The sequence below is a fragment of the Calliopsis andreniformis genome, chromosome 4, assembly GCF_051401765.1.
Source record: "Calliopsis andreniformis isolate RMS-2024a chromosome 4, iyCalAndr_principal, whole genome shotgun sequence".
In the NCBI taxonomy this organism is placed as follows: Eukaryota; Metazoa; Arthropoda; class Insecta; order Hymenoptera; family Andrenidae; genus Calliopsis; species Calliopsis andreniformis.
In genome coordinates, this window is record NC_135065.1 from 10,502,237 (window position 1) to 10,523,233 (window position 20,997).

General features: G+C 33.1%; 6 protein-coding genes, 1 long non-coding RNA gene and 2 other non-coding genes across 14 annotated transcripts; 3 read left to right on the forward strand and 6 right to left on the reverse strand.

The window, feature by feature from the left end:
• Nucleotides 1–240: 240 nt before the first annotated feature.
• On the reverse strand, nucleotides 241–2,915 carry LOC143177902 (pescadillo homolog). Of its 2 annotated transcripts, none has more exons than XM_076376210.1 (8): nucleotides 2,783–2,915; nucleotides 2,418–2,651; nucleotides 1,832–2,339; nucleotides 1,618–1,757; nucleotides 1,280–1,539; nucleotides 1,024–1,211; nucleotides 800–960; nucleotides 241–736 (listed from the first exon to the last, which is right to left on the reverse strand). In XM_076376210.1, the coding sequence occupies exons 1-8, from the start codon at nucleotides 2,804–2,806 to the stop codon at nucleotides 473–475; spliced, it is 1,779 nt and encodes a 592-aa protein (XP_076232325.1). In that variant the 5' UTR covers nucleotides 2,807–2,915; the 3' UTR covers nucleotides 241–472. The 2 variants fall into 2 exon arrangements, with proteins under 2 accessions (XP_076232325.1, XP_076232324.1); XM_076376209.1 differs by having other exon boundaries at nucleotides 800–963.
• Nucleotides 2,916–3,016: 101 nt separating this feature from the next.
• Nucleotides 3,017–5,299, reverse strand: Pelo (pelota mRNA surveillance and ribosome rescue factor). The gene is made up of 10 exons (XM_076377358.1): nucleotides 5,171–5,299; nucleotides 4,775–4,843; nucleotides 4,614–4,706; nucleotides 4,386–4,536; nucleotides 4,211–4,324; nucleotides 4,007–4,147; nucleotides 3,713–3,935; nucleotides 3,452–3,644; nucleotides 3,281–3,387; nucleotides 3,017–3,209 (listed from the first exon to the last, which is right to left on the reverse strand). The coding sequence occupies exons 2-10, from the start codon at nucleotides 4,813–4,815 to the stop codon at nucleotides 3,109–3,111; spliced, it is 1,164 nt and encodes a 387-aa protein (XP_076233473.1). The 5' UTR covers nucleotides 4,816–4,843; nucleotides 5,171–5,299; the 3' UTR covers nucleotides 3,017–3,108.
• Nucleotides 5,034–9,193, reverse strand: LOC143178607 (aryl-hydrocarbon-interacting protein-like 1). 3 transcript variants are annotated; one of them, XM_076377359.1, is made up of 8 exons: nucleotides 7,643–7,752; nucleotides 7,322–7,579; nucleotides 7,108–7,241; nucleotides 6,829–7,008; nucleotides 6,592–6,760; nucleotides 6,336–6,522; nucleotides 6,125–6,267; nucleotides 5,034–6,049 (listed from the first exon to the last, which is right to left on the reverse strand). In XM_076377359.1, the coding sequence occupies exons 3-8, from the start codon at nucleotides 7,183–7,185 to the stop codon at nucleotides 5,847–5,849; spliced, it is 960 nt and encodes a 319-aa protein (XP_076233474.1). In that variant the 5' UTR covers nucleotides 7,186–7,241; nucleotides 7,322–7,579; nucleotides 7,643–7,752; the 3' UTR covers nucleotides 5,034–5,846. The 3 variants fall into 3 exon arrangements, with proteins under 3 accessions (XP_076233474.1, XP_076233475.1, XP_076233476.1); XM_076377360.1 differs by lacking the exons at nucleotides 7,322–7,579; nucleotides 7,643–7,752 and adding an exon at nucleotides 9,056–9,193; XM_076377361.1 differs by lacking the exon at nucleotides 7,322–7,579 and having other exon boundaries at nucleotides 7,643–7,782.
• Nucleotides 7,876–11,159, forward strand: LOC143178608 (putative serine hydrolase). Of its 2 annotated transcripts, none has more exons than XM_076377363.1 (5): nucleotides 7,876–8,073; nucleotides 8,161–8,205; nucleotides 8,326–8,561; nucleotides 9,592–9,939; nucleotides 10,018–11,159. In XM_076377363.1, exons 1-5 carry the CDS (start codon nucleotides 8,013–8,015, stop codon nucleotides 10,276–10,278), a joined length of 951 nt encoding a protein of 316 aa, XP_076233478.1. In that variant the 5' UTR covers nucleotides 7,876–8,012; the 3' UTR covers nucleotides 10,279–11,159. The 2 variants fall into 2 exon arrangements, with proteins under 2 accessions (XP_076233478.1, XP_076233477.1); XM_076377362.1 differs by lacking the exon at nucleotides 8,326–8,561 and adding an exon at nucleotides 9,062–9,297 and having other exon boundaries at nucleotides 7,880–8,073.
• A 70-nt stretch (nucleotides 11,160–11,229) lies between these two features.
• LOC143178609 (uncharacterized) lies at nucleotides 11,230–12,826 on the forward strand. Its single transcript, XR_013001819.1, has 2 exons — nucleotides 11,230–11,432; nucleotides 12,629–12,826. It is a non-coding gene; the product is annotated as an uncharacterized LOC143178609 (long non-coding RNA).
• Nucleotides 12,160–12,606, reverse strand: LOC143178610 (uncharacterized). The gene is made up of 2 exons (XM_076377365.1): nucleotides 12,413–12,606; nucleotides 12,160–12,309 (listed from the first exon to the last, which is right to left on the reverse strand). The coding sequence occupies exons 1-2, from the start codon at nucleotides 12,557–12,559 to the stop codon at nucleotides 12,178–12,180; spliced, it is 279 nt and encodes a 92-aa protein (XP_076233480.1). The 5' UTR covers nucleotides 12,560–12,606; the 3' UTR covers nucleotides 12,160–12,177.
• Nucleotides 12,827–12,878: 52 nt separating the features above from the next.
• Gry (trafficking protein particle complex subunit 11 gry) lies at nucleotides 12,879–17,984 on the reverse strand. Of its 2 annotated transcripts, none has more exons than XM_076377357.1 (21): nucleotides 17,844–17,984; nucleotides 17,524–17,725; nucleotides 17,286–17,455; nucleotides 17,023–17,211; nucleotides 16,773–16,946; nucleotides 16,540–16,707; nucleotides 16,261–16,465; nucleotides 16,027–16,200; nucleotides 15,871–15,949; nucleotides 15,749–15,803; nucleotides 15,384–15,591; nucleotides 15,096–15,301; nucleotides 14,712–15,017; nucleotides 14,439–14,641; nucleotides 14,228–14,364; nucleotides 13,947–14,159; nucleotides 13,707–13,867; nucleotides 13,419–13,641; nucleotides 13,245–13,353; nucleotides 13,089–13,165; nucleotides 12,879–13,018 (listed from the first exon to the last, which is right to left on the reverse strand). In XM_076377357.1, exons 2-21 carry the CDS (start codon nucleotides 17,710–17,712, stop codon nucleotides 12,992–12,994), a joined length of 3,273 nt encoding a protein of 1,090 aa, XP_076233472.1. In that variant the 5' UTR covers nucleotides 17,713–17,725; nucleotides 17,844–17,984; the 3' UTR covers nucleotides 12,879–12,991. The 2 variants fall into 2 exon arrangements, with proteins under 2 accessions (XP_076233472.1, XP_076233471.1); XM_076377356.1 differs by having other exon boundaries at nucleotides 14,439–14,644.
• Nucleotides 17,985–18,889: 905 nt separating this feature from the next.
• Trnar-ucg (transfer RNA arginine (anticodon UCG)) lies at nucleotides 18,890–18,962 on the forward strand. The gene has a single exon. It is a non-coding gene; the product is annotated as a tRNA-Arg (tRNA).
• A 412-nt stretch (nucleotides 18,963–19,374) lies between these two features.
• Nucleotides 19,375–19,467, reverse strand: Trnay-gua (transfer RNA tyrosine (anticodon GUA)). Its single transcript has 2 exons — nucleotides 19,431–19,467; nucleotides 19,375–19,410 (listed from the first exon to the last, which is right to left on the reverse strand). It is a non-coding gene; the product is annotated as a tRNA-Tyr (tRNA).
• Between the last annotated feature and the right edge of the window lie 1,530 nt (nucleotides 19,468–20,997).

Consider the following 20,997-nt stretch of genomic DNA (forward strand, 5'->3'; position numbering starts at 1 on the left):
ATTGTGTAGGCCAGCGTGTGTGGGTAGGCTGGCCTTCAAAGTCCTTCAGTGGAAATGTAGGGACTAGGATCGTCGCGCGCGTGGGCTTCCGGTAAGTGGGAGGACTGGATCGAAGGCATCTCTCCATTACGCGTAACTGTACCTACGACTCTCGAGAAAGTCGTCACGATCGGCTATCGGGCTTAGGATGATTTATGCGTGGAGTAATCAATTGGATTTTCTAGTTTTTAGAGACAATACTTAGGAAGAAGTATGATTTTTAATGCGCCCAGATACAGTTATGTATTTACAACAAACTACATGGAATATTTTTGCATCACCTCAATTTCTTACGCTTCAGGATTATCAGGATTATTCACAGAAGTGTGTGGGTGTAAAAATTGTAGTGGTCACGAAGCAAGAAGGAACCGTCTTGTCAGATACAAATTGCTGGTTTTATCGTGGTATACAGGAGAGCCTGCTGTATCTGTTTTTATTCAGTAGGTTTAGCTTTCTTCTTCTTACGTTCTTCTTTTTGTTTTTGCTTATTAGCGGCGTCGAGCAAACGCCTCTTCTTGCGGAGAAGCCATATTTCCTTAGCTCTTTCCTCGCGACCCTTCATCATACTTCTGTACAGGTTCCTGTGTTTTTTCTTGATCATCCGTTCTCTCAAGCGATACTCTTGCTTCTCTTCTCGCTTTTTCTGGAAAGGATCTTCCTTCGTTACTTCGCCGCTCTTCACTTTCATCTTCTTTTTCTGTAACGAAGATACATGTAATGTAGATGATCAGGTAATATCGTAATGTATCTGCTACCTTACCTTTTCCAATCGCTCTTGTTGTGTTCGTTGTTCTCTGTTAGACATTTCCACGTCGCTGTCGTCTTCTTTCTGTGCAGTTTCTTCGTCCGCGTTTTCGTCCTCTGATTTATCCTCTTCTCCTTTCTCTTCCTCGTTTTGCGATTCTTCGTCAGACTCGTCCGCTTCTAGTGAATTGATATGTTATTCTTCTATATAATATTTTAGACAGAAACAGGAATACGTACCATTATTTAATTTAAAGTTAGGGTCCATAAGAGCACGTTCCTCGGGTGGGATGTACGTCTGATCGTGGCGGCTATCCGAAAACGGTGAAAGATGAGGTGGAAGTACACAGCCCATTAAATACTTCTCCACTGGTAACAGTTCTTTAGCATTAACTGAATCGAAAACCCACTGTGGTTGCACGTAATATCTACAGGAAAAATAGAATCATTGATAAAGTTGGAATTATTTCAATAAAATGAGACATTTGTACAGTACCTAGAGATATATTGTTTAGTCATGCTCGGTCTGTCTACAATTTGATGAGTTATCGTTTCGTCGCCTTCGTCGAACGTTGCTCCAATAAAAAGCAACTTGTCCCAAGACACCTCAGCGCCAAAACAACGTAAAATAAAAACTAGTGGTTCTCTTGGTACTTCTCTGTTCAGGAACACTTTTAGTCCTTTAAATAGGGTCTTCAACTTTCTATTTTTCTCTACTTCTATCCTTACTTCTTCTAGTTTTTTAGCATCTCCATCCTAAAATAAATAATTACACATTAATACGAATATTTTAAGGCAGTAGTCTTGTTAAACTTCAATTTCATTTGTACTCACAGTTGTGAACTGATCCATCTCTAACTCCTCATCTTCTGCATTTTCTGTAGAGGCATCCAAATTAACTAGATTCACATTCAATGCACTTATCCTTTCTGCTACATATGCTTCTTCATCCACAAGTGTTTTTTCATTATGTTCTATATTAATGAATTAGTGTTACATTGATGTAAAATGTAGTGTTCATGTAAAAGTATTAATCAAATGATCTTACCACTAGTGGTGAGTTTTGGTGGATAATACAAATTAAGAGTATGGTAAAGCCTATAATTGACAAAACCTAACATTACAATATAAAATTCCACAAATATAGACATAAGCTTGAAGTCAACATCATTTTTTGACTGAGGCTCAAAGCCAAAGTGATGGGGAACAATCCAAGTTATTGTTTGACCCTTAATTTCTGCTTGATAATAATATCCCTTGATAGAAACAAATACTTTGCGCAAAGCCTTTGCAGCAATTACAGCATGTAAAAATTCTATTGTTAGTCTCCTGCATAACAAGGACTGATCTCTTGGTATATGTTTAAGAGATGGAAATGTACTAAACAAGAAACACAGGGTCAGGCAATCATCCAGATCTCTGAGAGCATCAATGAATGTTGGATAACGCTCTTTGACTATGTGATCCAATTTTAATGTAGGGTGATTCCTTAAATATCTCTTCAGATCTGAGAACTCTCTTAAAGTTCTTGCCCTCGAGACTTTTTTATTAAACACCTGTAGGAATATTGTTCAATTAAATGCCTACAATTCTTTCTTCAAAAGAGTTGAAGATATTATAGCAATATGGCTCACCTTGTAGTCTCTTAGTTTCCATATTATTGGTTCATGCAGCAAAAACTGAATGTCTTTTTTGTGATACAATATTTTTATGCCAGGATCGCCCTTCTGTGCCCTTTTACGATTACGTGGTTCCCTTGGATATATGCCTTTTAATATACACAGTCTACGAAAGTCATTCAAAGAAAGCTGCAATTTGTTTAGAGCCGCTTTCCTTGTCATAAATTGTGCTCCCTCGCCTGCCTGATACTGCAAGTTAAAAATTATTGTTTAACAGTAATTAAAACAAGCATTAATAAGTTAGTTCACAATATAATGTAACCTCAATCACATCAACCCGAAGTTGAACGTCAGAAAAATAATGAATACTTAAATAGTACCTTTTTCTTCCCCACTACAACCATTTTCGGTGGAGATTTGAATACAATTAAAAAATTAAAAGCTACATAAAGACCCAAACAAAAACCACTTCAGAAACAAATCCACGTGCTCCTCAACAGAAAATTGCACGCATCTGATACCTAATTAGAATCATAGAGTAACGCCACCTTACGGTGTAAATAGTAATCAAAATTGTTTAAGAACGGGGTATTTGAAATATTTACGACAAAAGCTGAATTTGAATTTTTATTAATAATATACTTTTGATTGCGCACAGCACAAATATATACAAAATTGTACGTTAGCACATTCCCATTTAACTTGCTTAATCATCTTCATCCAAATCGCTTTCACCGTCGCTCTCATCTTCTAGTTCAGGCATAGGAAATCGAAGTATAGCTGCTATTCCCGTAACCTGCTCTAGTTCTAAATGAAACGCAGCATTATAGACAGTGTTCAAGAATATTTAAACGAAGTATAAAGTACTTGTAACTTACGTTCACCCGATACGTGAAGACTCGAAAATATTTTAACATCTCCACCGGAATCCCTCACACTTTCGACTAATTCTACATATTCTTTCCGCATAGCAACATCTTGACATCTAAACATAATTAATACAACGATAAATAAATGACCATTGTATTAAATATTATGCAGCTACTCACCTGAATAATTTATCTGAGATAAGCAACGTCTCGATAGCTTGAGCTTCATTAGCTTTATTAATGTGCTTTTTTCCGTAAAAAGCTCTAGAAGGATCAGTCTGCAATATCGTATAAAATGTTTCTAAAGCTTTCACCTCACCTGCTGCCTTCGTATCGGAAATTCGGGAGACCACAGCAGGATCAGCCAAAACCTCTGTGGCAAAAAATTACGAGAGTAAGAACTAGTCTTTCGCTAATTCCCGCGAACAAATCGTAATTTACCTTTTAAAGAGTGTTTAAAACCGGAACTAGAATGTACAAGCAAGAATTTGCTCTTATTTTCTAAAATTAATTTGTTATCTGTATTGACGGCTTGTTGTATCATGTAATCCATGTACTGATCTTTAACAAAACCAGGACTAGCAAGAATAACGCATTTTACAATATCAAAGTTTATGTGTCTCAAAATTCCTTGCATTATGTTCTCATAAAATCTTGTTAGACCCTAAAAATGAACACTTATTGAATCAGTACCGCGAAAGTATGCTTAATAACGGATAGTTTTATTAAACAAACCTTTTCATGTTGAGAAATATTTCCTTTTCTTTTCCTAGGAATGACTTGATCTATTTTAGCGCGAACTATTGTCATGTTGGAAGTTATTAAACAAATGTGTGCTATGCCTTCTTGCATCACCACAGCAGCAACATCTGCATTCTGAAGTAAATTATGTAGTCCTTTAACATTCTGTTGCTACTCTTTTGATTATTAATGATTTACCTGTGTAGGATCACAAGCTGTGTCGACTCTTTCCAAAGAAATGGAATCCCATTTAGCTTTAGTGATTGTAAACTTCCGATTTTGCTCTACATCCAGCGTATGATATGCTCCTGTCTAAGAAAAATTATATGATATGTACACTTTATATAATTTCAAAGCTCCTAAATCAGATTACCTTAACGTATTTATTTTCTTCTACATTTCTACCCTTCAGTCTTAGAACACATGCCTGTGTATCAAAATCAATACCTTCTACACATATAGTGAGGGTAGTTCTGACTCTGTAACTATTGGAACTACCAGTTGCAGATTCTGTTTGCACTTTTCTGCAAAACGTACCAGCAAGTTTTACTAAAAATTTATCTTAGAAGTTAATATTATGATTAAGATTTATTGAGCCTACCTAATAGTAGAACAACTAACGAAATCTCCTTCACTGATGAGATTATATGCATGCCACATGTCTTCTGTATTCTCTGGGACAAGGGAGACACTCCTAACAAAAAATTTTTACTTTGATTTTAATGCCCCCTTATTACTCGTTAATAGTAGTAGTTCACTTACCCTTTCCCATCTTTATCAATGTATTTTGATATAAGCTTCATTTTATACAATGTTTCTTATATATTATATCTAAAAATACAAAATATTAAATTTCGCACAGTGTGAATTTTAATTCATCTATATAAATAATTATTAAAAAATTAAAATATATCTTTTCATTTCTATTCAAATCTTCTTAGAAAAAACTGTAATCTTTTCTGAGAAGAATGTTTTAGAACTATCTCAAAACATTAGACAATTAAAAATAAAACAAAATAAGAAAAGTGGAAGGAATTTATTTCATAATCTTTTACAAACTGTATTACATATAAGAATAAAAGTCGATGCTACAGCAGGTTAAGTTCAGATCATGGCCGGTTAACATTTTATGGTGCTCGATGAAAATCGTATAATTACCTTAAAAATAATTGCACACATTTGAATTTAGAATAATCATACGTTCCATGTTTTACATTTAACTGGAATGCCGCAAAATAAATTCTTCCATATGTCAAACATGATACTTTTTGCAACGTTCCATTCATGGTTCGATTGCCAAATTATTTATAAAAACGGATTCGTAGATGGCGTGAAACTGCAATTCTCTAAAATCACCATTGATCTCTTCGTATACTAGATATGGAACTCTTGGTACTGTGCGTTTGCGAACGGTGGCTTTAGGAACATTTACTTTTAATTCCCACTACACGTAGCACTGTAATCTTAGATTAGACTGAATTGATAATGTAGAATATGACCAGAAAATGGTAAGGGGGCACACAAGACCTCGACTATGTAATAGAAAAATACCTTGGTTGATAAGTCTATGTTCTAGATTATCAATTTCAATTTCATTATACATTTTTTACTTATATACACTCTTGACATCACATTTTACATTTGTACATTGATTGTAAATATTTATGTCACGCTTATTATGTTGTTAAACAAAATCCTGAATTATTATCACCTCAATTATTTTAAAGTAACATTTCTCTAACATATTTTCTTAAAATAGCTGCATAATAAAAGTATCACGTGTAATTGCACATACATGTAGAATTTCCATTATTTTTTATTACCATTAATTTATTCATTTAAATAATTTCGATAGCTTCTTTTTTTGTATTTGATCTCTATCTTTGATAGCTGCAGCAAAGGCTTGTAATTCCTTTTCAACTGTATTCCGCAGCGTAGAATCTAATTCGACAGTTCTTTTTAAATCTGCAATAGCTTTCTCTTCATCCCATGCACCTATGTATGCTTTACCTCTCCTATATAGCGCTTTCACGTTATCTAATAATAATAGGAATATTTAAGATTTATAATTTCATATTTATGCAATAAAGTACAGATATGTAACAAACGAACCTGGATCATGCTTAAGAACTGTAGTACAGTGTTCTATCACAGCATAATATTCTTTTTGGAGTAATTTGCATTGTGCGTAATTCAAAAGCAACGGAATTTTTAATCGATTTAGAGCTAGCCATTCTTCGTCGTTCGGCTTTTCTCTATAAATGAAATGTATAATAATTTTCGAGAAATATCGCACATATATTTAAAAATATTTGATACTAACGCGAGCATAAGTTGTTCTAATAACCCAATGCCTTTTGCATACATGTTACAAGCACCTTCATAATCTTTCTGCTTAAATAGTGCATTTCCCTTTTCCTTTATATCTGGAATACTTTTCAATTTCTCATCCTCTGTCATTTGCCAGGATTCTTTTTCATATTCTTCAGGCAAAATTACCTTAATCAGTTCTATAACATAAAATTAATAGTTTAAATGAAAGTATTATCTCAGACTCTATCCATTTCAAATACATTTACCAATTGTAAATTCTAAATCTTGTGGATATTTGATCAATTCATTTAAGTCTTCATATCCAATTCCTTCATTTTGTAATGTTACACCACAGCAGTGATGAGCACGTTTCTCTGACTGTGGTTTCCCTACTTCCCTCAATGTTTTGGATACAAAAGGATATGCTGTGACTAGCTAAAGCAATAAATATTTTTAAAATACTAGCTAAACTTTGACGTACATATATATTTTAAGAAACATACGCTTTTATAAATTCTGAAGCAGGCCACTTCATTTAATGCCATCTTCTGTACAATAATTTCCCATACTTCAAGTTTAAACTTTTTGCCTAGAACAAGCTCCATTGGATTTCCCATGGTTCTACTATCATCTATCACTGTTTTATCTGCATCACATTTGGTTGTTTTAAAATGGAATACAACCTAAAGATTTAACATGCATTAATCGACCATCATTATTCAAAGCTTATTTCTAAATGAAATAGTAATTTAAAAGGTTTAATTAAGGTCTATAAAACATACTTTAGTTCCAGGTACAAAATTGATTGTTTTTGTGCCTGCATGGATCACAGTTTTAATTATATATTCCTTGTCTTCCATCTTAAAAATATGATTAACAATGTCAATTAAGAAAACCAAGGTACTTTAAAATGAACCTGAAACAGTTGGAAATTATGATTGAATCAATTTTCAAATTGCGAAATATTATATTTATTTATTTTTGCAAAAGTCTTACAACATAAATTGGACGACTTCACAAATTGATTAAATTATAATCTTTAATAAATAATTAATATTGTTTGCATTATCCCTTCAGGTTATTTTAACTATTTTCAGGTTATCGTTTCAGTCGCAAAATTATTTGTTGTCGAAACATTTCTATGATTACACGATATATATTAATTTTATTCTTTTTTGTTTCTAAAGCCTGGACCTTCTTAAAAATACCGATAGTTGCGCAAGTCAATATTGCAAACTAAAATCCATATAAATCCTAAAATGATTACGAAAGTAGTATGAGGATAAACTTAACTTAGTCCAGTTACATATTACATACTTTTTAAATTTATTTGAAGTAATAAATTTATAACGGTAACGCTGACCACTATAGGGGAAATTTTTTTGTATGATGAAATCATAGAGAAATGAAGACAAATGAAATAAAATATGTAAATATAAATGACGTTTATATAAGCATTGTTCAGTAAAAGGTGCACAAGGTAGGATGATTATTCGGTTTATACAAGTGTAGTCGAACTTTGATCCACTTCCATGAGTAGTAACTTTTCTGTCTTTCAGTGTGTTTAATCTCGTACATATTTAAAAATTTGTAAAGAAACATAAGATAGTGAGATTTATCGTTTAATAAACGTAACAACGAATATTCTTAATCAATCTAAATCATTCTTGCATTTCTCATAAACGAAATGAGTGGGTTAAGCCAGAGCACAATTTCTACTGACAGTACAAATGGACAGAAAACAGTCAGTAAGTTAATCGATACGTTATATGTTAAACAGTTTATAATTAAAGTGTCTGATTAACTGTTATTATAATGTGTCATTGTATTTTTAGTGGTGGAGGAAATTACAATACCAATGCCATGGGGTCACATAAGCGGTTAGTAAACTATACACATCATTTCATGTGTTCTTTTCTGCACATAGAAAAACATTCGAATATAAAACTTACATTCTAATGAATGAGAAAAAACATAGCATAATGATGATCAAAATTTAGGAAAATGGTGGGGTCCAATGGGTCTGATGCCAATAGTGGCATTACATGGGTGGCAGGATAACGCTGGGAGTTTTGATACTTTGATTCCTCAATTATCACCAGGTGTAGCCGTTTTGGCCATAGAGCTTCCTGGCCATGGTTTATCTACTCATTATGCAAAAGGGAACTTCTTTCTTACATATTGGGAATCAGTTATCTGTCTGCGTAGAATTATGAAATATTACAAGTGGAAGAAGGTTAGCCAGCAAAAAAAAGTTATACAACGATCTTTTCATGATTTTAATTTATATTTCATGCAGTCACCAATTCATCATTTTTGTAAATTTTAGTTCACTGTAGTATATTTAATTCTTCATCATTATTTTTGTTTTGTTTTTTAATTAAAATATTTAGAAGCTTTCATTTACAAAACTCATCTTAGTTTTAACAAGTTTGACTGTTACATATTCCCATCAGATTTCTATGTTACTTATTATTATCCATACTTTTATTTGAAATTTTGTATTAGAAGTCACTTAGCATCGTTGTATAACTGTAATATACAAATGACCTATCAACAAGATAAGGGCTATACAAGTTTTCAAAGTTTAGTCACAATTTTGACTCATTCAAAGACTCTTCTGAAAACAGCTACTAGCTGGAATTAAAGATATTGATATAAACATGCTTTTAGAATGATAAAGCAGTTAATTAAAAATAATTATTTTATTGTAACATAATTATTGCTTACCTGCAGGCAAATGGTGGGGTCCCAAAGAGATCCAACCAATACTGGCACTACATGGACGCCAAGATAATGCTGGCACTTTTGACACTTTGATTCCTTTATTGTCCAATGAGATTTCTATACTTTGTCTGGATATGCCTGGTCATGGTTTATCATCCCATTATCCAAAGAGTCAATACTATTTTGTTCACTGGGATGGTGTTATTGTTCTACGTAGAATTGTCAAATATTACAAATGGAGCAAGGTTAGCGAGTGGATTAACTATACCACTCTGTCTTCCAAGTGTAGTAAACTGTATACACATGTAGTGCTGTGAACATGTAACGGTCATTCTTAATTTTTATTATCTGTTTATACTGTATTTCTATATTTCCTACATTACTAAAATATAGTGCACACATATATTATGCATATACATATTCGGAACTTTATATCTACTTGCACTAAAAGATTAACACATATTGGTACTTTTCTGTTCTTTATTAGCTTTCAATTCTCTATGTGTTACTATATATATAATTGTAAATTATTTATACAGGTGAAACTACTTGGACATTCCTTAGGAGGAGCAGTATCGTTCTTGTATGCTGCAGCATATCCTGATGAAGTAGATTTTGTGATAGCATTAGATATTGCAGGCCCTACTATAGGAAATGTAAATAAAAGAGCACCTCTAACTGGTACTATAATTGATAAGTTTTTAGAATATGACGCATTAAAACCTGAAACTGTACCAACTTACACATATGAAGATGTTCTTAAAATAGTAGAAAATGCCTATGGTGATGCTATTAATAAAGAAGGTCTAAAAATATTAGTGAAACGTGGTACCCGACAATATGGGAATAGTGGCAAATATAGTTTTACGCGGGACCCACGACTGAAGGTAACGAATACATATATTGCTATTTTGCAATTAACTAAAATAATAATATAATACATATTTAATACATTATGTTTGCAGTCTTCTGCATTAGGTTTACTATCCGTGGATTTAATTCACACGTTCGCATCTCAGATTAGATGCGGTTATCTTAATATTCAGGCTACTAAAGGATATGTAACTGATCAGCCAGAAGTATATGAGTCTACTTTAGAAATAATAAAAAAACATACTAGCAGGTTCGAGTATCATCTTGTAGAAGGGACTCATTATGTACACTTAAATAATCCTGAAAAGATAGCACCTATAATTAACAAATTTATAAGTACTTACTATCAATGAAACCCTTTAGACATATATTATGGAAATTTATAGCAAATGTTAGAATTAATCAAATTTCTTTTTTTTTTTTTAATATTAGCTATGCAGCTAAGATATGCATAGCTAATATAAATTGGTATTATGTTTGAGGGTATATTTATTTCTGTTAATTAATATTCTATACACTTAACAAACATATTTTATGCGTATGTAAAGCGTTCTTCCAAGATATATTTCCGAATTATCCTCCATTTGTTTAAAATATTTATAAAACTTGAATAAATATGAAATATTGTAGAACTTACAGCGACAAGAACATATTTATCGAATACATATTATTTTTCTAAAGTGTATACGAGACCACGACAACAGGTTCAATATTCATCTGTACGAGTGCTCGTATCGTGAAAAAAAGAATATGTTAATGTTGCTTGCTACAGATATGTTGCCGGTTTTCGTTTTAGTCATTTGTCTGACAGCACATGTCGCGAGTTAAAAATACCTCTAATAGTAATAGCAACTACTACTTACAAGGACAGTAAACGACACCTTTATACTATTTAACGGTGTACTATTTTTTTAACGAACATTACATTAGCAACGCAATGCAATACCGGTTTATACTTCCACACGCAACAATCGATGATAAATGACCTCGAGAGCGCGATATACGCTATCATTTTGTTACTGTTGTAACTTCTTTGACTCAGTGTTCTTAAAAATGTGTTTCGCGCCAGGTTGTTCCTCGCACAAATTTAATGCATTTATAGGCAAGAACTATTGTTTATAACTTATTACCATAAATTATTGAAATAAAACGATGATCCTAATTTTTTTCCCTACCCGTAAAAAATCCAATCCAATAGTCGATCGCAATATTCTTAAGAGTTATAAGAAAACTGCTTTGCCATCGGGATAGAATTACAAAGGAAACAGTATTACAGCAAAAAGGTGAAGTAAAGAAGCCTATGTTGACACAGGTGCTTCTAGACCGCCTAGAATGGTCAAACCGCGAAGTCTCTATGTTAAATTTGTTTATTCAAATGGCGGAATGATGCCATGTAGAAATTAAATAGAATTATACTCCGATGTGTCTTTTCCATGTCGCGGCTGTTAGTTCAGTTTCTCTGAAATTTTTGGTCGGTATAGCAGCAAGTCTCACACATTATCAAAAAGTAGGTAAGCTGGAATTTCGGGTGTCGACCAGTAGCTTAAAACATCTCATCATAAATTATATGTTCAAAGCGATTTGGCAATGTAAATACCGTGATGGTGTTTTGTATGATAATTATCGTGGTACTTGGAGAACAAAAACCGATACAGATTTCAATGATTTCGCGAAGATCAAATACCTAAAATTATGCTCATGGATGAAAATTTAGCACGTCAACATTGTGTGTGGCATTTTGTCGAATTATTGGTTTAGGTCGTTATCAGGCAACTTTTGAAACGAACTTATCCTATCGTACATATACACGTTCTGCGTGTCAGTAATTACGTGCGACGATAATGCTGTCACACGTTCAAACGAACGTGAATATTCCATTGCGACAGGTGAATACCGTTCGTACTTGTCTCTACGCAGACTTCTTTTGTACTTCCTGCCTCGAGTTTTTACTGGTTCTACATATCGCAAGATTTTGTTACATACTGTGAGTACGCCAATTTGTTCTATTATATTTCTATTAAGAAATGATCGTGATAAAAATATTTAATTCTGATATCACTATCAATCTTGATTAACGCTCATATTTCATTGATGAACTATATACAGTTCATTCTCGATCTAGCACTATCGCTTGAGTTATCGGTCTGATCCATCGATCCCAACGATCAACAAACTTTTCACTTGTAAGTTTGTTCGTTCGGCTCGAGTTATCAGATCGGGAGAATGTACTTCGTTCCATGCAGATCTATGAATTACGACGAAACAGACTTTCGATTGTACACCTGTAAATGCTTGCGATACTTCTCTGCACACTGCTGTAATTCTCGATCAGTTGGCGTGTACACTGCGTAAGTCCTCAAGCGAGCTTTCACAAGTTCCAAATCCTATTCAGAATAATTTATGTTATACTAATAAGAAAGGCAAATGATAAGGTCGCATTTCTAATTTTCCGTGATTGTAATTCCATGACGTTCCATAGTGTCATACCTTTAAGAACTTTCGATTACGAGCCAATGATTTTTCCGAATTTATACGAAAAATTGGTGTTAAATGTTCTTCCAGATGTTTCTCGGATTGCACCTGTTCTGGAAGAACCTTGGACATATGGTTATCGCCGACTTGTATCGTCGTCATTAGATACGACCTTTAAGCTCACAAGTAACTGTTCTATTTCACTTTTGTATAATTCTCTGTTTCAAACAGGTTGTAAATGATGTAACTAAAGCGTACGCATGCCCATTCAGTATTGTGATGCATTTGGTTTCCATAGCAATATTGCGGTCTGTGGTAGCTGAATCGATATCGACGCCCGCATCGAATGAACAGACGTATATACACAGATGTCATAATTACGAAAACGCTTTGGAAGATGAAAGAATTTTGTTTTTATTACACAATTGAAGTAACGTAAATAAATTATATTGAACGGATTAATGTCCATAATTTTAAGTATGAAATACTTATGTATTTATGAGTATGTGCAAAACGCAATTGAAATTTGATAATACATTTTGATAGAAGAAAATAGAATTCCTTTCTTTCCAATCATCCTTCTACTCATTTGATTCATTCCTCTAAGGTCTGCGCAGTTGGCTATAAAATAATATAAAATTATCATGTATTTCATATTGGAATTCAAAGTAGCATAAATTATATTACTTACTAATATGTATATGTGACTCGGTACTGATCGCTCTATCACTTCAGTAAGTCGTCCTTTACTTAATTTGTACTCTTCATCTGTACGCGACATAAAAATAGAATTAAGATGCCAGATAACGATTATCAGAGATACTGTATAAAGTCACAAAATTCTTACCGGCAGGAACCGTTAAAGACAGAATCGGAAGTTGAACAAAACCCACCACTAATGGCCATAAAATCCATTCAACTTTTCTTTCATTTTTCGGAAGTATATAAATGTCAATCTAAGAAGAAGTAGGCCCGATTAATTACCAAGTTATACTACTGATGTTTCCAGATGATTACTTACTTGTTTTTGACCAGCAAACATAAACGCATCGCTGGCTTCCATGGTTAATCGTAACGTTATCATATAATCAGAATGATTTTTTATAAAGTATGATACAAGTAGCGGTTTAAAAACCCAACCATGAGCTGGTAGTTTAGCTTCTAAACCAATCACCGCATCTTCGACCCATAAGGGTGCTAAAGTTACACTGCTACTAGTTTCTAGCGCGTTGTCATCGTTTGCGCTAAAACAATACATAATATTATCAAAGGATTTAGTCATGTTACGATTCAGTGATTCCTTCATTACCGTTTCCACTTAATGGTGTACACTCCTGTGCTGATTGGTTGCTCGCCGCCACCTCTTGGTATCAGACAGTAAGAATCTGTACCAGTTTCGCCTTCAGAGAGTGTAATATCAGCTAAAATAGAATCTGATTGATCTCCATTCTCTCTTTCTATGGAATCACCCTGCATAGTTGTACATATATAGTGTTATATTATGTCGAATAAGGGTTTAATATACACAGCTAATGAAAATATTATTTACCAATTCCACGGAAGTATTAATAATATTAATAGGCCATGGAGAAACGCAAGAAATGTGAGGCATCATTATAAAAGGTTCATTGATAAAACCTTTTGATAATGGTTCAAAAAGTGCAGTGTAAAATAATGTTGATACTTCAAATGGTTTTGCTACTGACAATGAATACCTTAATTCTTTAATTCCTTTTATTTGTTCTGTTCTTGAGTACTCAATCTATAATTGTGAAATTAAATGCATTACTTTTGCTTTGTAAATAAATTAATAGCGTATAAGAGACTTACTTTTATGTGAAGAATTCTGTCACCAACTTTATGGGCTCTTAGATATACAGTGTGATGAGAACTGCAGTCCTTTTTTAGATCATGAATTGGTATCGATATTACTGATTGCCTGCTACCCATGGTTAAAGTTAACTCCGCTAAAAATCGAAGTTCAAGTTAAGGAATACAACGTGGTGTATTTAATAATGTTTATATTTTGTTATGAACATACTGGATTGTTCGATCGCTCCATCAGCTACGAGTAATACGTTTAAGATTGCAGATGATACATCTTCATTTGCAGTAACAGATATTTTAATAGGAAGCCATTCTCCTAGAAGTGCTGGATTGTTGGATTCTACGTTTACGTTCAGACTAGATTCTTCTTGTTTTATTTCTGCACTGACTAGAGGTTGTATCGCTTCAAATTCTCCTCTACTGTTATAAGTATAAAATATATCAAATTTTTGAAGAAATATTGACAAAAGTATCATTTCCAACGTACCGAAGTTGCTGTATCTCGGGATATAATTGACGCATATAATTGCTATCTCTTCCCACAGCAAGAAACCTCAGAATGATACAACAAACAGTGTCATTCCCCATGTACAGCGAAATAGTAGTGATACGTATCTCACTGCCGTCACTTTGTTGCGGGACTTGGAATTGGTAAGGGAACTTTTTCATTTCATTCGCGCAAAAAATAAGATTGCTACGTTCAGCATCAGTTACGATAAATTCTGAATTGTAACCAGGGCTGCTAATAGTTATAGACACTTTGGAAAATTCTATGGTACCGCTGTAGGAATTTCTGCAAACAAACCATTCGGTCATCTCAAAAAATGTATCTTGTTTCTCAATTATATAAAGCACATTACAAATAAATTACCTGATAATTACTTCTACGCTTATCATAGAAGTAACTGCATACTTTGGTTGCAAAAATCTTGCTTTAACTTCTACAAACGAACTCATATTATTATCATCAATTGTAATGACAATTGGTTCTGATTGATTAAGGTCCATTACCCACTTTGCTAACGCGGGATGCTTCACATCATCGGGCAAATCAGGTTCCGGGTTTGGTGGTTTTCTCTATCATTTTACATAAAAATTTTTTAATCGGTTAATCATTATATAATAGTACAACAGTGTAAATGATAAAGAGTTCACTTACATGAAGAATATTAGTGATGTTATTATAAACTGCAGCTTTGTAAATCTCTGAAAATGTGGTGGAAGGTCCTAAAGCTGCAAATGCTAATGTGATGTAGTCTTGAATACTTGCAGATAGATACGCCGCCCGCAAAGCATTCTTTAAGATATTTGTGATTAAGACGGGCCACCGTTCACCTTGATATTCCCATAACATGTGCGTCAATAATCTGGCCAATCAAATTTTATGATTTTGATGTTAAGTTATGAAAATAGTCTAAAGGAAATAATGTTAGGATCAATCGTCTGACTAATAAGCAGTACAATATTTTTTTAGCAACTTTCAACAATGACTGTTAATATAACAATAATATAAATATCACTTACGTGAGGACTTTTCCATAATCCTTAGCATTATAATACTCCTCAGCCATTTGTACCACTGAAATATGATCATTCTATTACATGTGATTTACAAAGAAAGAATTTTGCAAATAAATATAGCATACCTAATACTCTTCTCATTCTTGGACATCTATACAATTTGAATTGTGAAATTGCATTTCCCAACAGGCCAATAATTATTTGCTAGAAGCAAGGTAATTGATACACTCAAATTATGAGATTTTAAAAATTAAGAAGTATATATATCAGGCATATCTTACAGAATGATTAACAGTATATCTTTCCTTATACTGTAAAGCTTGTATAGCAATCGCCTCTTTTGCTGGATCCGCTGGTTCGGCGCTTAATTTTCCAGGACGCCATGGTCGTTGTCCGTAAAATTCAAGTTTGTCTTCTCCAGCTAGTGGATCTGGGTCTGGGTAATTGTTAATATTCTACAAAAACAAATAAATTATGTATAAAATTCCTTTTACTAAATATGCCATCTTTTATACCTGACATAATTCTTTGCATGCTGTTTGCCTTAAGTTTGCATGATGAGCTGCTAATTGAAAGTAATATCCTGGATGCTGAGTCTGAACTGCTGGAAGTCCTTGCCTGATAGCTTCATCAAATAATTCTGCAAATGTGGAAAATTGACTGCACATCCATGCTTGGTGTTCAAATATGAGTTCCTTTGGTCCAGTCTTCAATTTAAACCTGCATTATCAATTTAATATTACTAAAAGAATATTTATTACATATTCTGTAGTCTAGTTATATGTATCCCTGACCTGTCAATGTGAAGTCTAAATTGTGATATGGCTTCTTTGGGAACATTTAAATTGAACATTATCTTACATAATTTATAGTTTATGAAACAAGCAATAGTTTTAATTTCCATTGCATTTGTGTCTGTCATCTTTATTTCCAATAAATTACTATATGCTTGCTCATAATGCCTGTAAAATAAATTTGTTACTTTTGTATTTATGAACAAATTCTTTGAGGATATCATCAAACCTACTTTTTAGACACATTTTGATCCTGCTTTAGTTCATTTAAAAATGCCATCTTAAACTGATGACGTACAAACAAATGTTGATGCACAGTTTTGTTAAGTTGATCCCTATGTCCTTTAACAATACGATACTCATGATGATAGAAACTCTGTGCTAGATCATACAATGCATTTTCTAGTCTGCAAATTTGTATATGAGTGTATATAAAAAGCCTGTTAGCAAGTAATAGAATTACATGGTTTATGTTTTAGTTACCTAGATGTATACCCTAATAAATGATCTCCATGTGGTAAAATATATAATAATTTTGGTGACAGTTCACATGCCCCATAAACAGCTGTAGCACGTTCAGTGGCTAAGGCATCCTCTGCACCTGGTGGAGGCTGTGTACAGTGCTGTATGAGAACCACAGCTATCTTTGTACTTCTTCCTTCTAAAGCAGTTCTGATAACATTAAAAAAGAGACAATTGTAGCATAGATTTCAAGATATGCAAAAAATGGTTAATATGTGCTTTACCTAAGAGTTTGCACTTTAGAAGCACATTCCATTTTCTTCTCATTCCATTGTGGATCATTCCAATCTAAATCATAAAATACTACAACCACTGCTGGAACTTCATTCAGATATTTATTCATCCAATTACGTTTTAATATTCCCTTAGGTATATACCATTCATAAGAATTTCGCTAAAATGAATAAGGACATTAAGAAGTTTGCCACTAGCATTTCAATTGTTGATAACTAATATGAGTACCTTAGGCTTCACTGTAGGAAATTCATGAATAGGGCTAAGTAATTTAAACTGAATAGCTGAACTATCTAATCTTCTATTATTACTGAAAGCATCCCAAATTGACCGATGTACAGGATTTGTGATATCTAAGCCAGTCAACCCAATAAGAGCCAATGGCTTTGTTGTTAATTCTACTGGTAACTCAAACATTGTTAAGAGTTCACTGTACAGAAAAACAAAAATGAAACAATTTATATATAAATAATACTTGTATGTAAACGATTCTGACATCAATATCAGACCTCGTTTCTCAGTGGTTCTTTGCACTCATCGAAACGTACCTAATTATTTCGTCAGTGAACTACATTGAAGAAGAAACTATCACATTGATAATTTAATCTGTAATAAGGTTCGCACGATTCAGAGCATTATACATTCAGGTTGACAGTTCAGATTATAATATTGCCACAGACGAAATAAAATTTAGATCCATCATTCTTAATCATTGATCTATATACACTGGTATGTAGCCTCTGAGTGTAGGAAAATTCTGTGATAAATTGAATTGCGCCATTTTTTTAGCACAAACCAAATTCGCCATCTGATCGGAGTCACTAGTGCTAAGATTCCTATATTCTTTAATTCACATGCATCAGAGGCGAGTTTTACGATTAATTTCTCGCAAATCAGTTGCTTATAATTAGGATATAACTAGGCATAATTAATTGGACTTAATTGAATCTATATTCTAGATCAGTCATATTATCGACAGAGTCAAGCTATCGACTGAGCTAAAATAAGATTGCAGTGCCATCTGTGGGGAATTGACACGAAGTACTTCCAGAAATATTGATCTATGTTACCGATCTAGAAATTAATTACTGATTTCAACGCCCTCTATTTATAGTCGATTCTTAAATATACATGTGCACCACTAAATATGCAATTAAAAAATTTGCTTATTACTCATAATTGTATTTTGAGGATATGGGAATTTTGCTTATACTTTATTATTTATTATGCATCGAAATTTTTGTTTTTATTCTCAGGAAGGGATTCAAAAACTATTTCCAATTCATGAAACTAAAGACACAGTAAAAGTTATTTAATGCCTAAGATATCTGTATTTTAAGGAACAAAAATTTATTACTACCAATTAACACCATTTAACAAATTAGGCAATATTAGTAGGTAGTTTTCTTGGTTAAGAGACTTATTTTACTCTTGATATATTAAACTATTACAAAAACATGATCAATGAAAAGTAGATAGTTCATAAATTATTGAATTTATGTAAATGCAATATAGACTAGATTAAACAATAGGTTTCTGCTAATTAGTAATTAGAATTAGTAGATATGAAAAGTTTGGACCGATTTATACAACTGACCGTGTGGCCTAATGGATAAGGCGTCGGACTTCGGATCCGAAGATTGCAGGTTCGAGTCCTGTCACGGTCGATCAAGCTAAATTTTTTTTCGGTTCAGTAGTCTATTTAGTTACTTCGTAATAACATTTACTCCCGTGCAATTCGTACGTAAACGTGTCGAATAACGAAGAATAAAACGTAATACCTTAAATATATTTACTTTCCCCTATTTTTTGTCTTCGAAAAAAATTATATTCATTCATAATTACACTTGTAAATTTAATCATGACACATGTCTTAAAAATGTCAAAGATATATCGTCTATTTTCACTGAAAAGGACGTAACTCAAAGATCACGAATTTTAAGGAAATGAGATATCGCCAAAAAGTATGCATAATATTACTACTCTACTAGGAAGTACATTATTTTAGTAATATTGTAACATTGTTGTTACAGGTAATCCATTTCATCTGACAGAAGAAAACAAATGAAAAAAATAATTTCCTTCGAGCCGGATTTGAACCAGCGACCTATGGATGTCTTTTTTCATCGAACCAACTACAGTCCACCGCTCTACCAACTGAGCTATCGAAGGTTTGGTGATTCACGTGGCCTGCTAGAGCCCAGATAAGGTTGCGATCAGGAAAATTCAATAATTTTTCTTAACCTTGAATTATTTATGGAAAAAATATGAAAAATATTAAATCTGCATTTTTCTTTCTCCCGTAACACGCTTCAATAACATATTTCAGCATGATAAATTGAATGTTCAAAGGTTACTTGAAATTGCAACTGAAATTAATTACAAAATGTACAGAGTTAGCGAAATGTTTTTGTAGAAGAAACCGTACGATTACACTCTATTGCTTTGTACCAAGGCTACCTTTAAGTTCTTTGATAAAGAACACGCGCATGAAGTAACGTGACCTCGAAACATTTCTTTCGATAGAGGAAGATAGAAGAGGCAACGTCACGGGAAGATGAAGGGAAATGGTTGTCGTATGTCCTGACATTATCGTCGGTATAAAGGTCGAAGGTATTTTTTGAAACAGTACATTGCTTCTTTGTAGCACCATGATTAATGAAACAAAAGCGTGTAAAATATTATAGAGTTCATAGTTGACTAGGTTATGTAATAGGTGCTGAAGAGGTAAACGAAACGTAAAAGAATCGTAGAATCAGAGTACAGAAAATGGAATAAATGCTTCATTTTGCAGGACAGAAGTATTACCAGTAATTATCTTAAACGATTTTACATTTAGATAACTATCTATAAAATTAATTAGTATACGTTTTCGTTCAGGGTTAGTCTGCATGTGTGATTGATCCCAAAAGACGAAAATCCTTAAGCACATAAACATTGCACGTAGGTGTGCATGTTAATTTAATTAACATGATCAATTAGCAAATTGCCATTTGGTAATAGGATGCTGTAATACGTGATAACCTCTTGTAAGGTCTTGTATTTTAAAGAAAGGTTAGTCGTTCGAGTGTTACAGATCGATAGTTCAATCAATTTCGTTGTTGCTTAAAACTTCGATCTGTATTTCTCCTGTCGGGAAATATTATTTATAGAAAATATGGATAGGTATATTTTTATTTAGTAATGCATACTCAGTATGTCTAAACTTTGTTCACTTAGGCTAAATATTAAAATGCATCTTTTCCTGGGCCTATGCTAACGAGATCATGTTTTATTTCCAGGAGAGTTTACATAACATGTTTTTTCCAATTGAACAATTCGTATCGATTTGAAGCTTTTTAGCGTCGAAATCTTTATAGGAGTGCCGCTCCTCTAATCAGAATATAGTGAATCCATGTATACAAGACCACACCTAAATGTCAATCGTAAGTTAAACGATCCTTTCCCTCGATTTCGTTTCACCTTTTCAACCCTGTAGAAGAACACAATACGGTTGTCATTTCGAAAGTAAGACCTGTGCACTTTTACAGAAATGTTGAAGTATCATTTTTATGTAGATATTTTTTAATACACAAAAATTAACATTTTATCTTAACAATGAATTGGCCCATAAAATAACCAAGATGTACATAAGTATAGGAACTACAAGTCCTCGAGCAAGTAGCGAGTTCCCGATTGAAAGAGCCTCCAAGGAGAACGTAT

Coding starts and splice junctions, on each gene's coding strand:
- Gry (XM_076377356.1), bottom strand. CDS start 17,712: ATGTTTGAGTTACCAGTAGAATTAACAACAAAGCCATTGGCTCTTATT. Junction 15,950..16,026: donor GATATACTGTTAATCATTCT/GTAAGATATGCC, acceptor CCTTGCTTCTAG/CAAATAATTATTGGCCTGTT. Junction 13,642..13,706: donor TACACCATTAAGTGGAAACG/GTAATGAAGGAA, acceptor GTATTGTTTTAG/CGCAAACGATGACAACGCGC.
- LOC143177902 (XM_076376209.1), bottom strand. CDS start 2,806: ATGGTTGTAGTGGGGAAGAAAAAG. Junction 1,540..1,617: donor AGATGGATCAGTTCACAACT/GTGAGTACAAAT, acceptor TATTTATTTTAG/GATGGAGATGCTAAAAAACT. Junction 737..799: donor AACAAGAGCGATTGGAAAAG/GTAAGGTAGCAG, acceptor TCTTCGTTACAG/AAAAAGAAGATGAAAGTGAA.
- LOC143178607 (XM_076377360.1), bottom strand. CDS start 7,185: ATGGAAGACAAGGAATATATAATTAAAACTGTGATCCATGCAGGCACA. Junction 6,761..6,828: donor GCTTCAGAATTTATAAAAGC/GTATGTTTCTTA, acceptor TTATTGCTTTAG/CTAGTCACAGCATATCCTTT. Junction 6,050..6,124: donor AGTTCTTAAGCATGATCCAG/GTTCGTTTGTTA, acceptor TATTATTATTAG/ATAACGTGAAAGCGCTATAT.
- Pelo (XM_076377358.1), bottom strand. CDS start 4,815: ATGAAGCTTATATCAAAATACATTGATAAAGATGGGAAAGG. Junction 4,537..4,613: donor GTTAGTTGTTCTACTATTAG/GTAGGCTCAATA, acceptor TACGTTTTGCAG/AAAAGTGCAAACAGAATCTG. Junction 3,645..3,712: donor TTTTAAACACTCTTTAAAAG/GTAAATTACGAT, acceptor TTTTTGCCACAG/AGGTTTTGGCTGATCCTGCT.
- LOC143178610 (XM_076377365.1), bottom strand. CDS start 12,559: ATGACGACGATACAAGTCGGCGATAACCATATGTCCAAGGTTCTTCCA. Junction 12,310..12,412: donor GTAATCGAAAGTTCTTAAAG/GTATGACACTAT, acceptor TATTCTGAATAG/GATTTGGAACTTGTGAAAGC.
- LOC143178608 (XM_076377363.1), top strand. CDS start 8,013: ATGAGTGGGTTAAGCCAGAGCACAATTTCTACTGACAGTACAAATGGA. Junction 8,206..8,325: donor GCCATGGGGTCACATAAGCG/GTTAGTAAACTA, acceptor ATCAAAATTTAG/GAAAATGGTGGGGTCCAATG. Junction 8,562..9,591: donor AATATTACAAGTGGAAGAAG/GTTAGCCAGCAA, acceptor TTATTTATACAG/GTGAAACTACTTGGACATTC.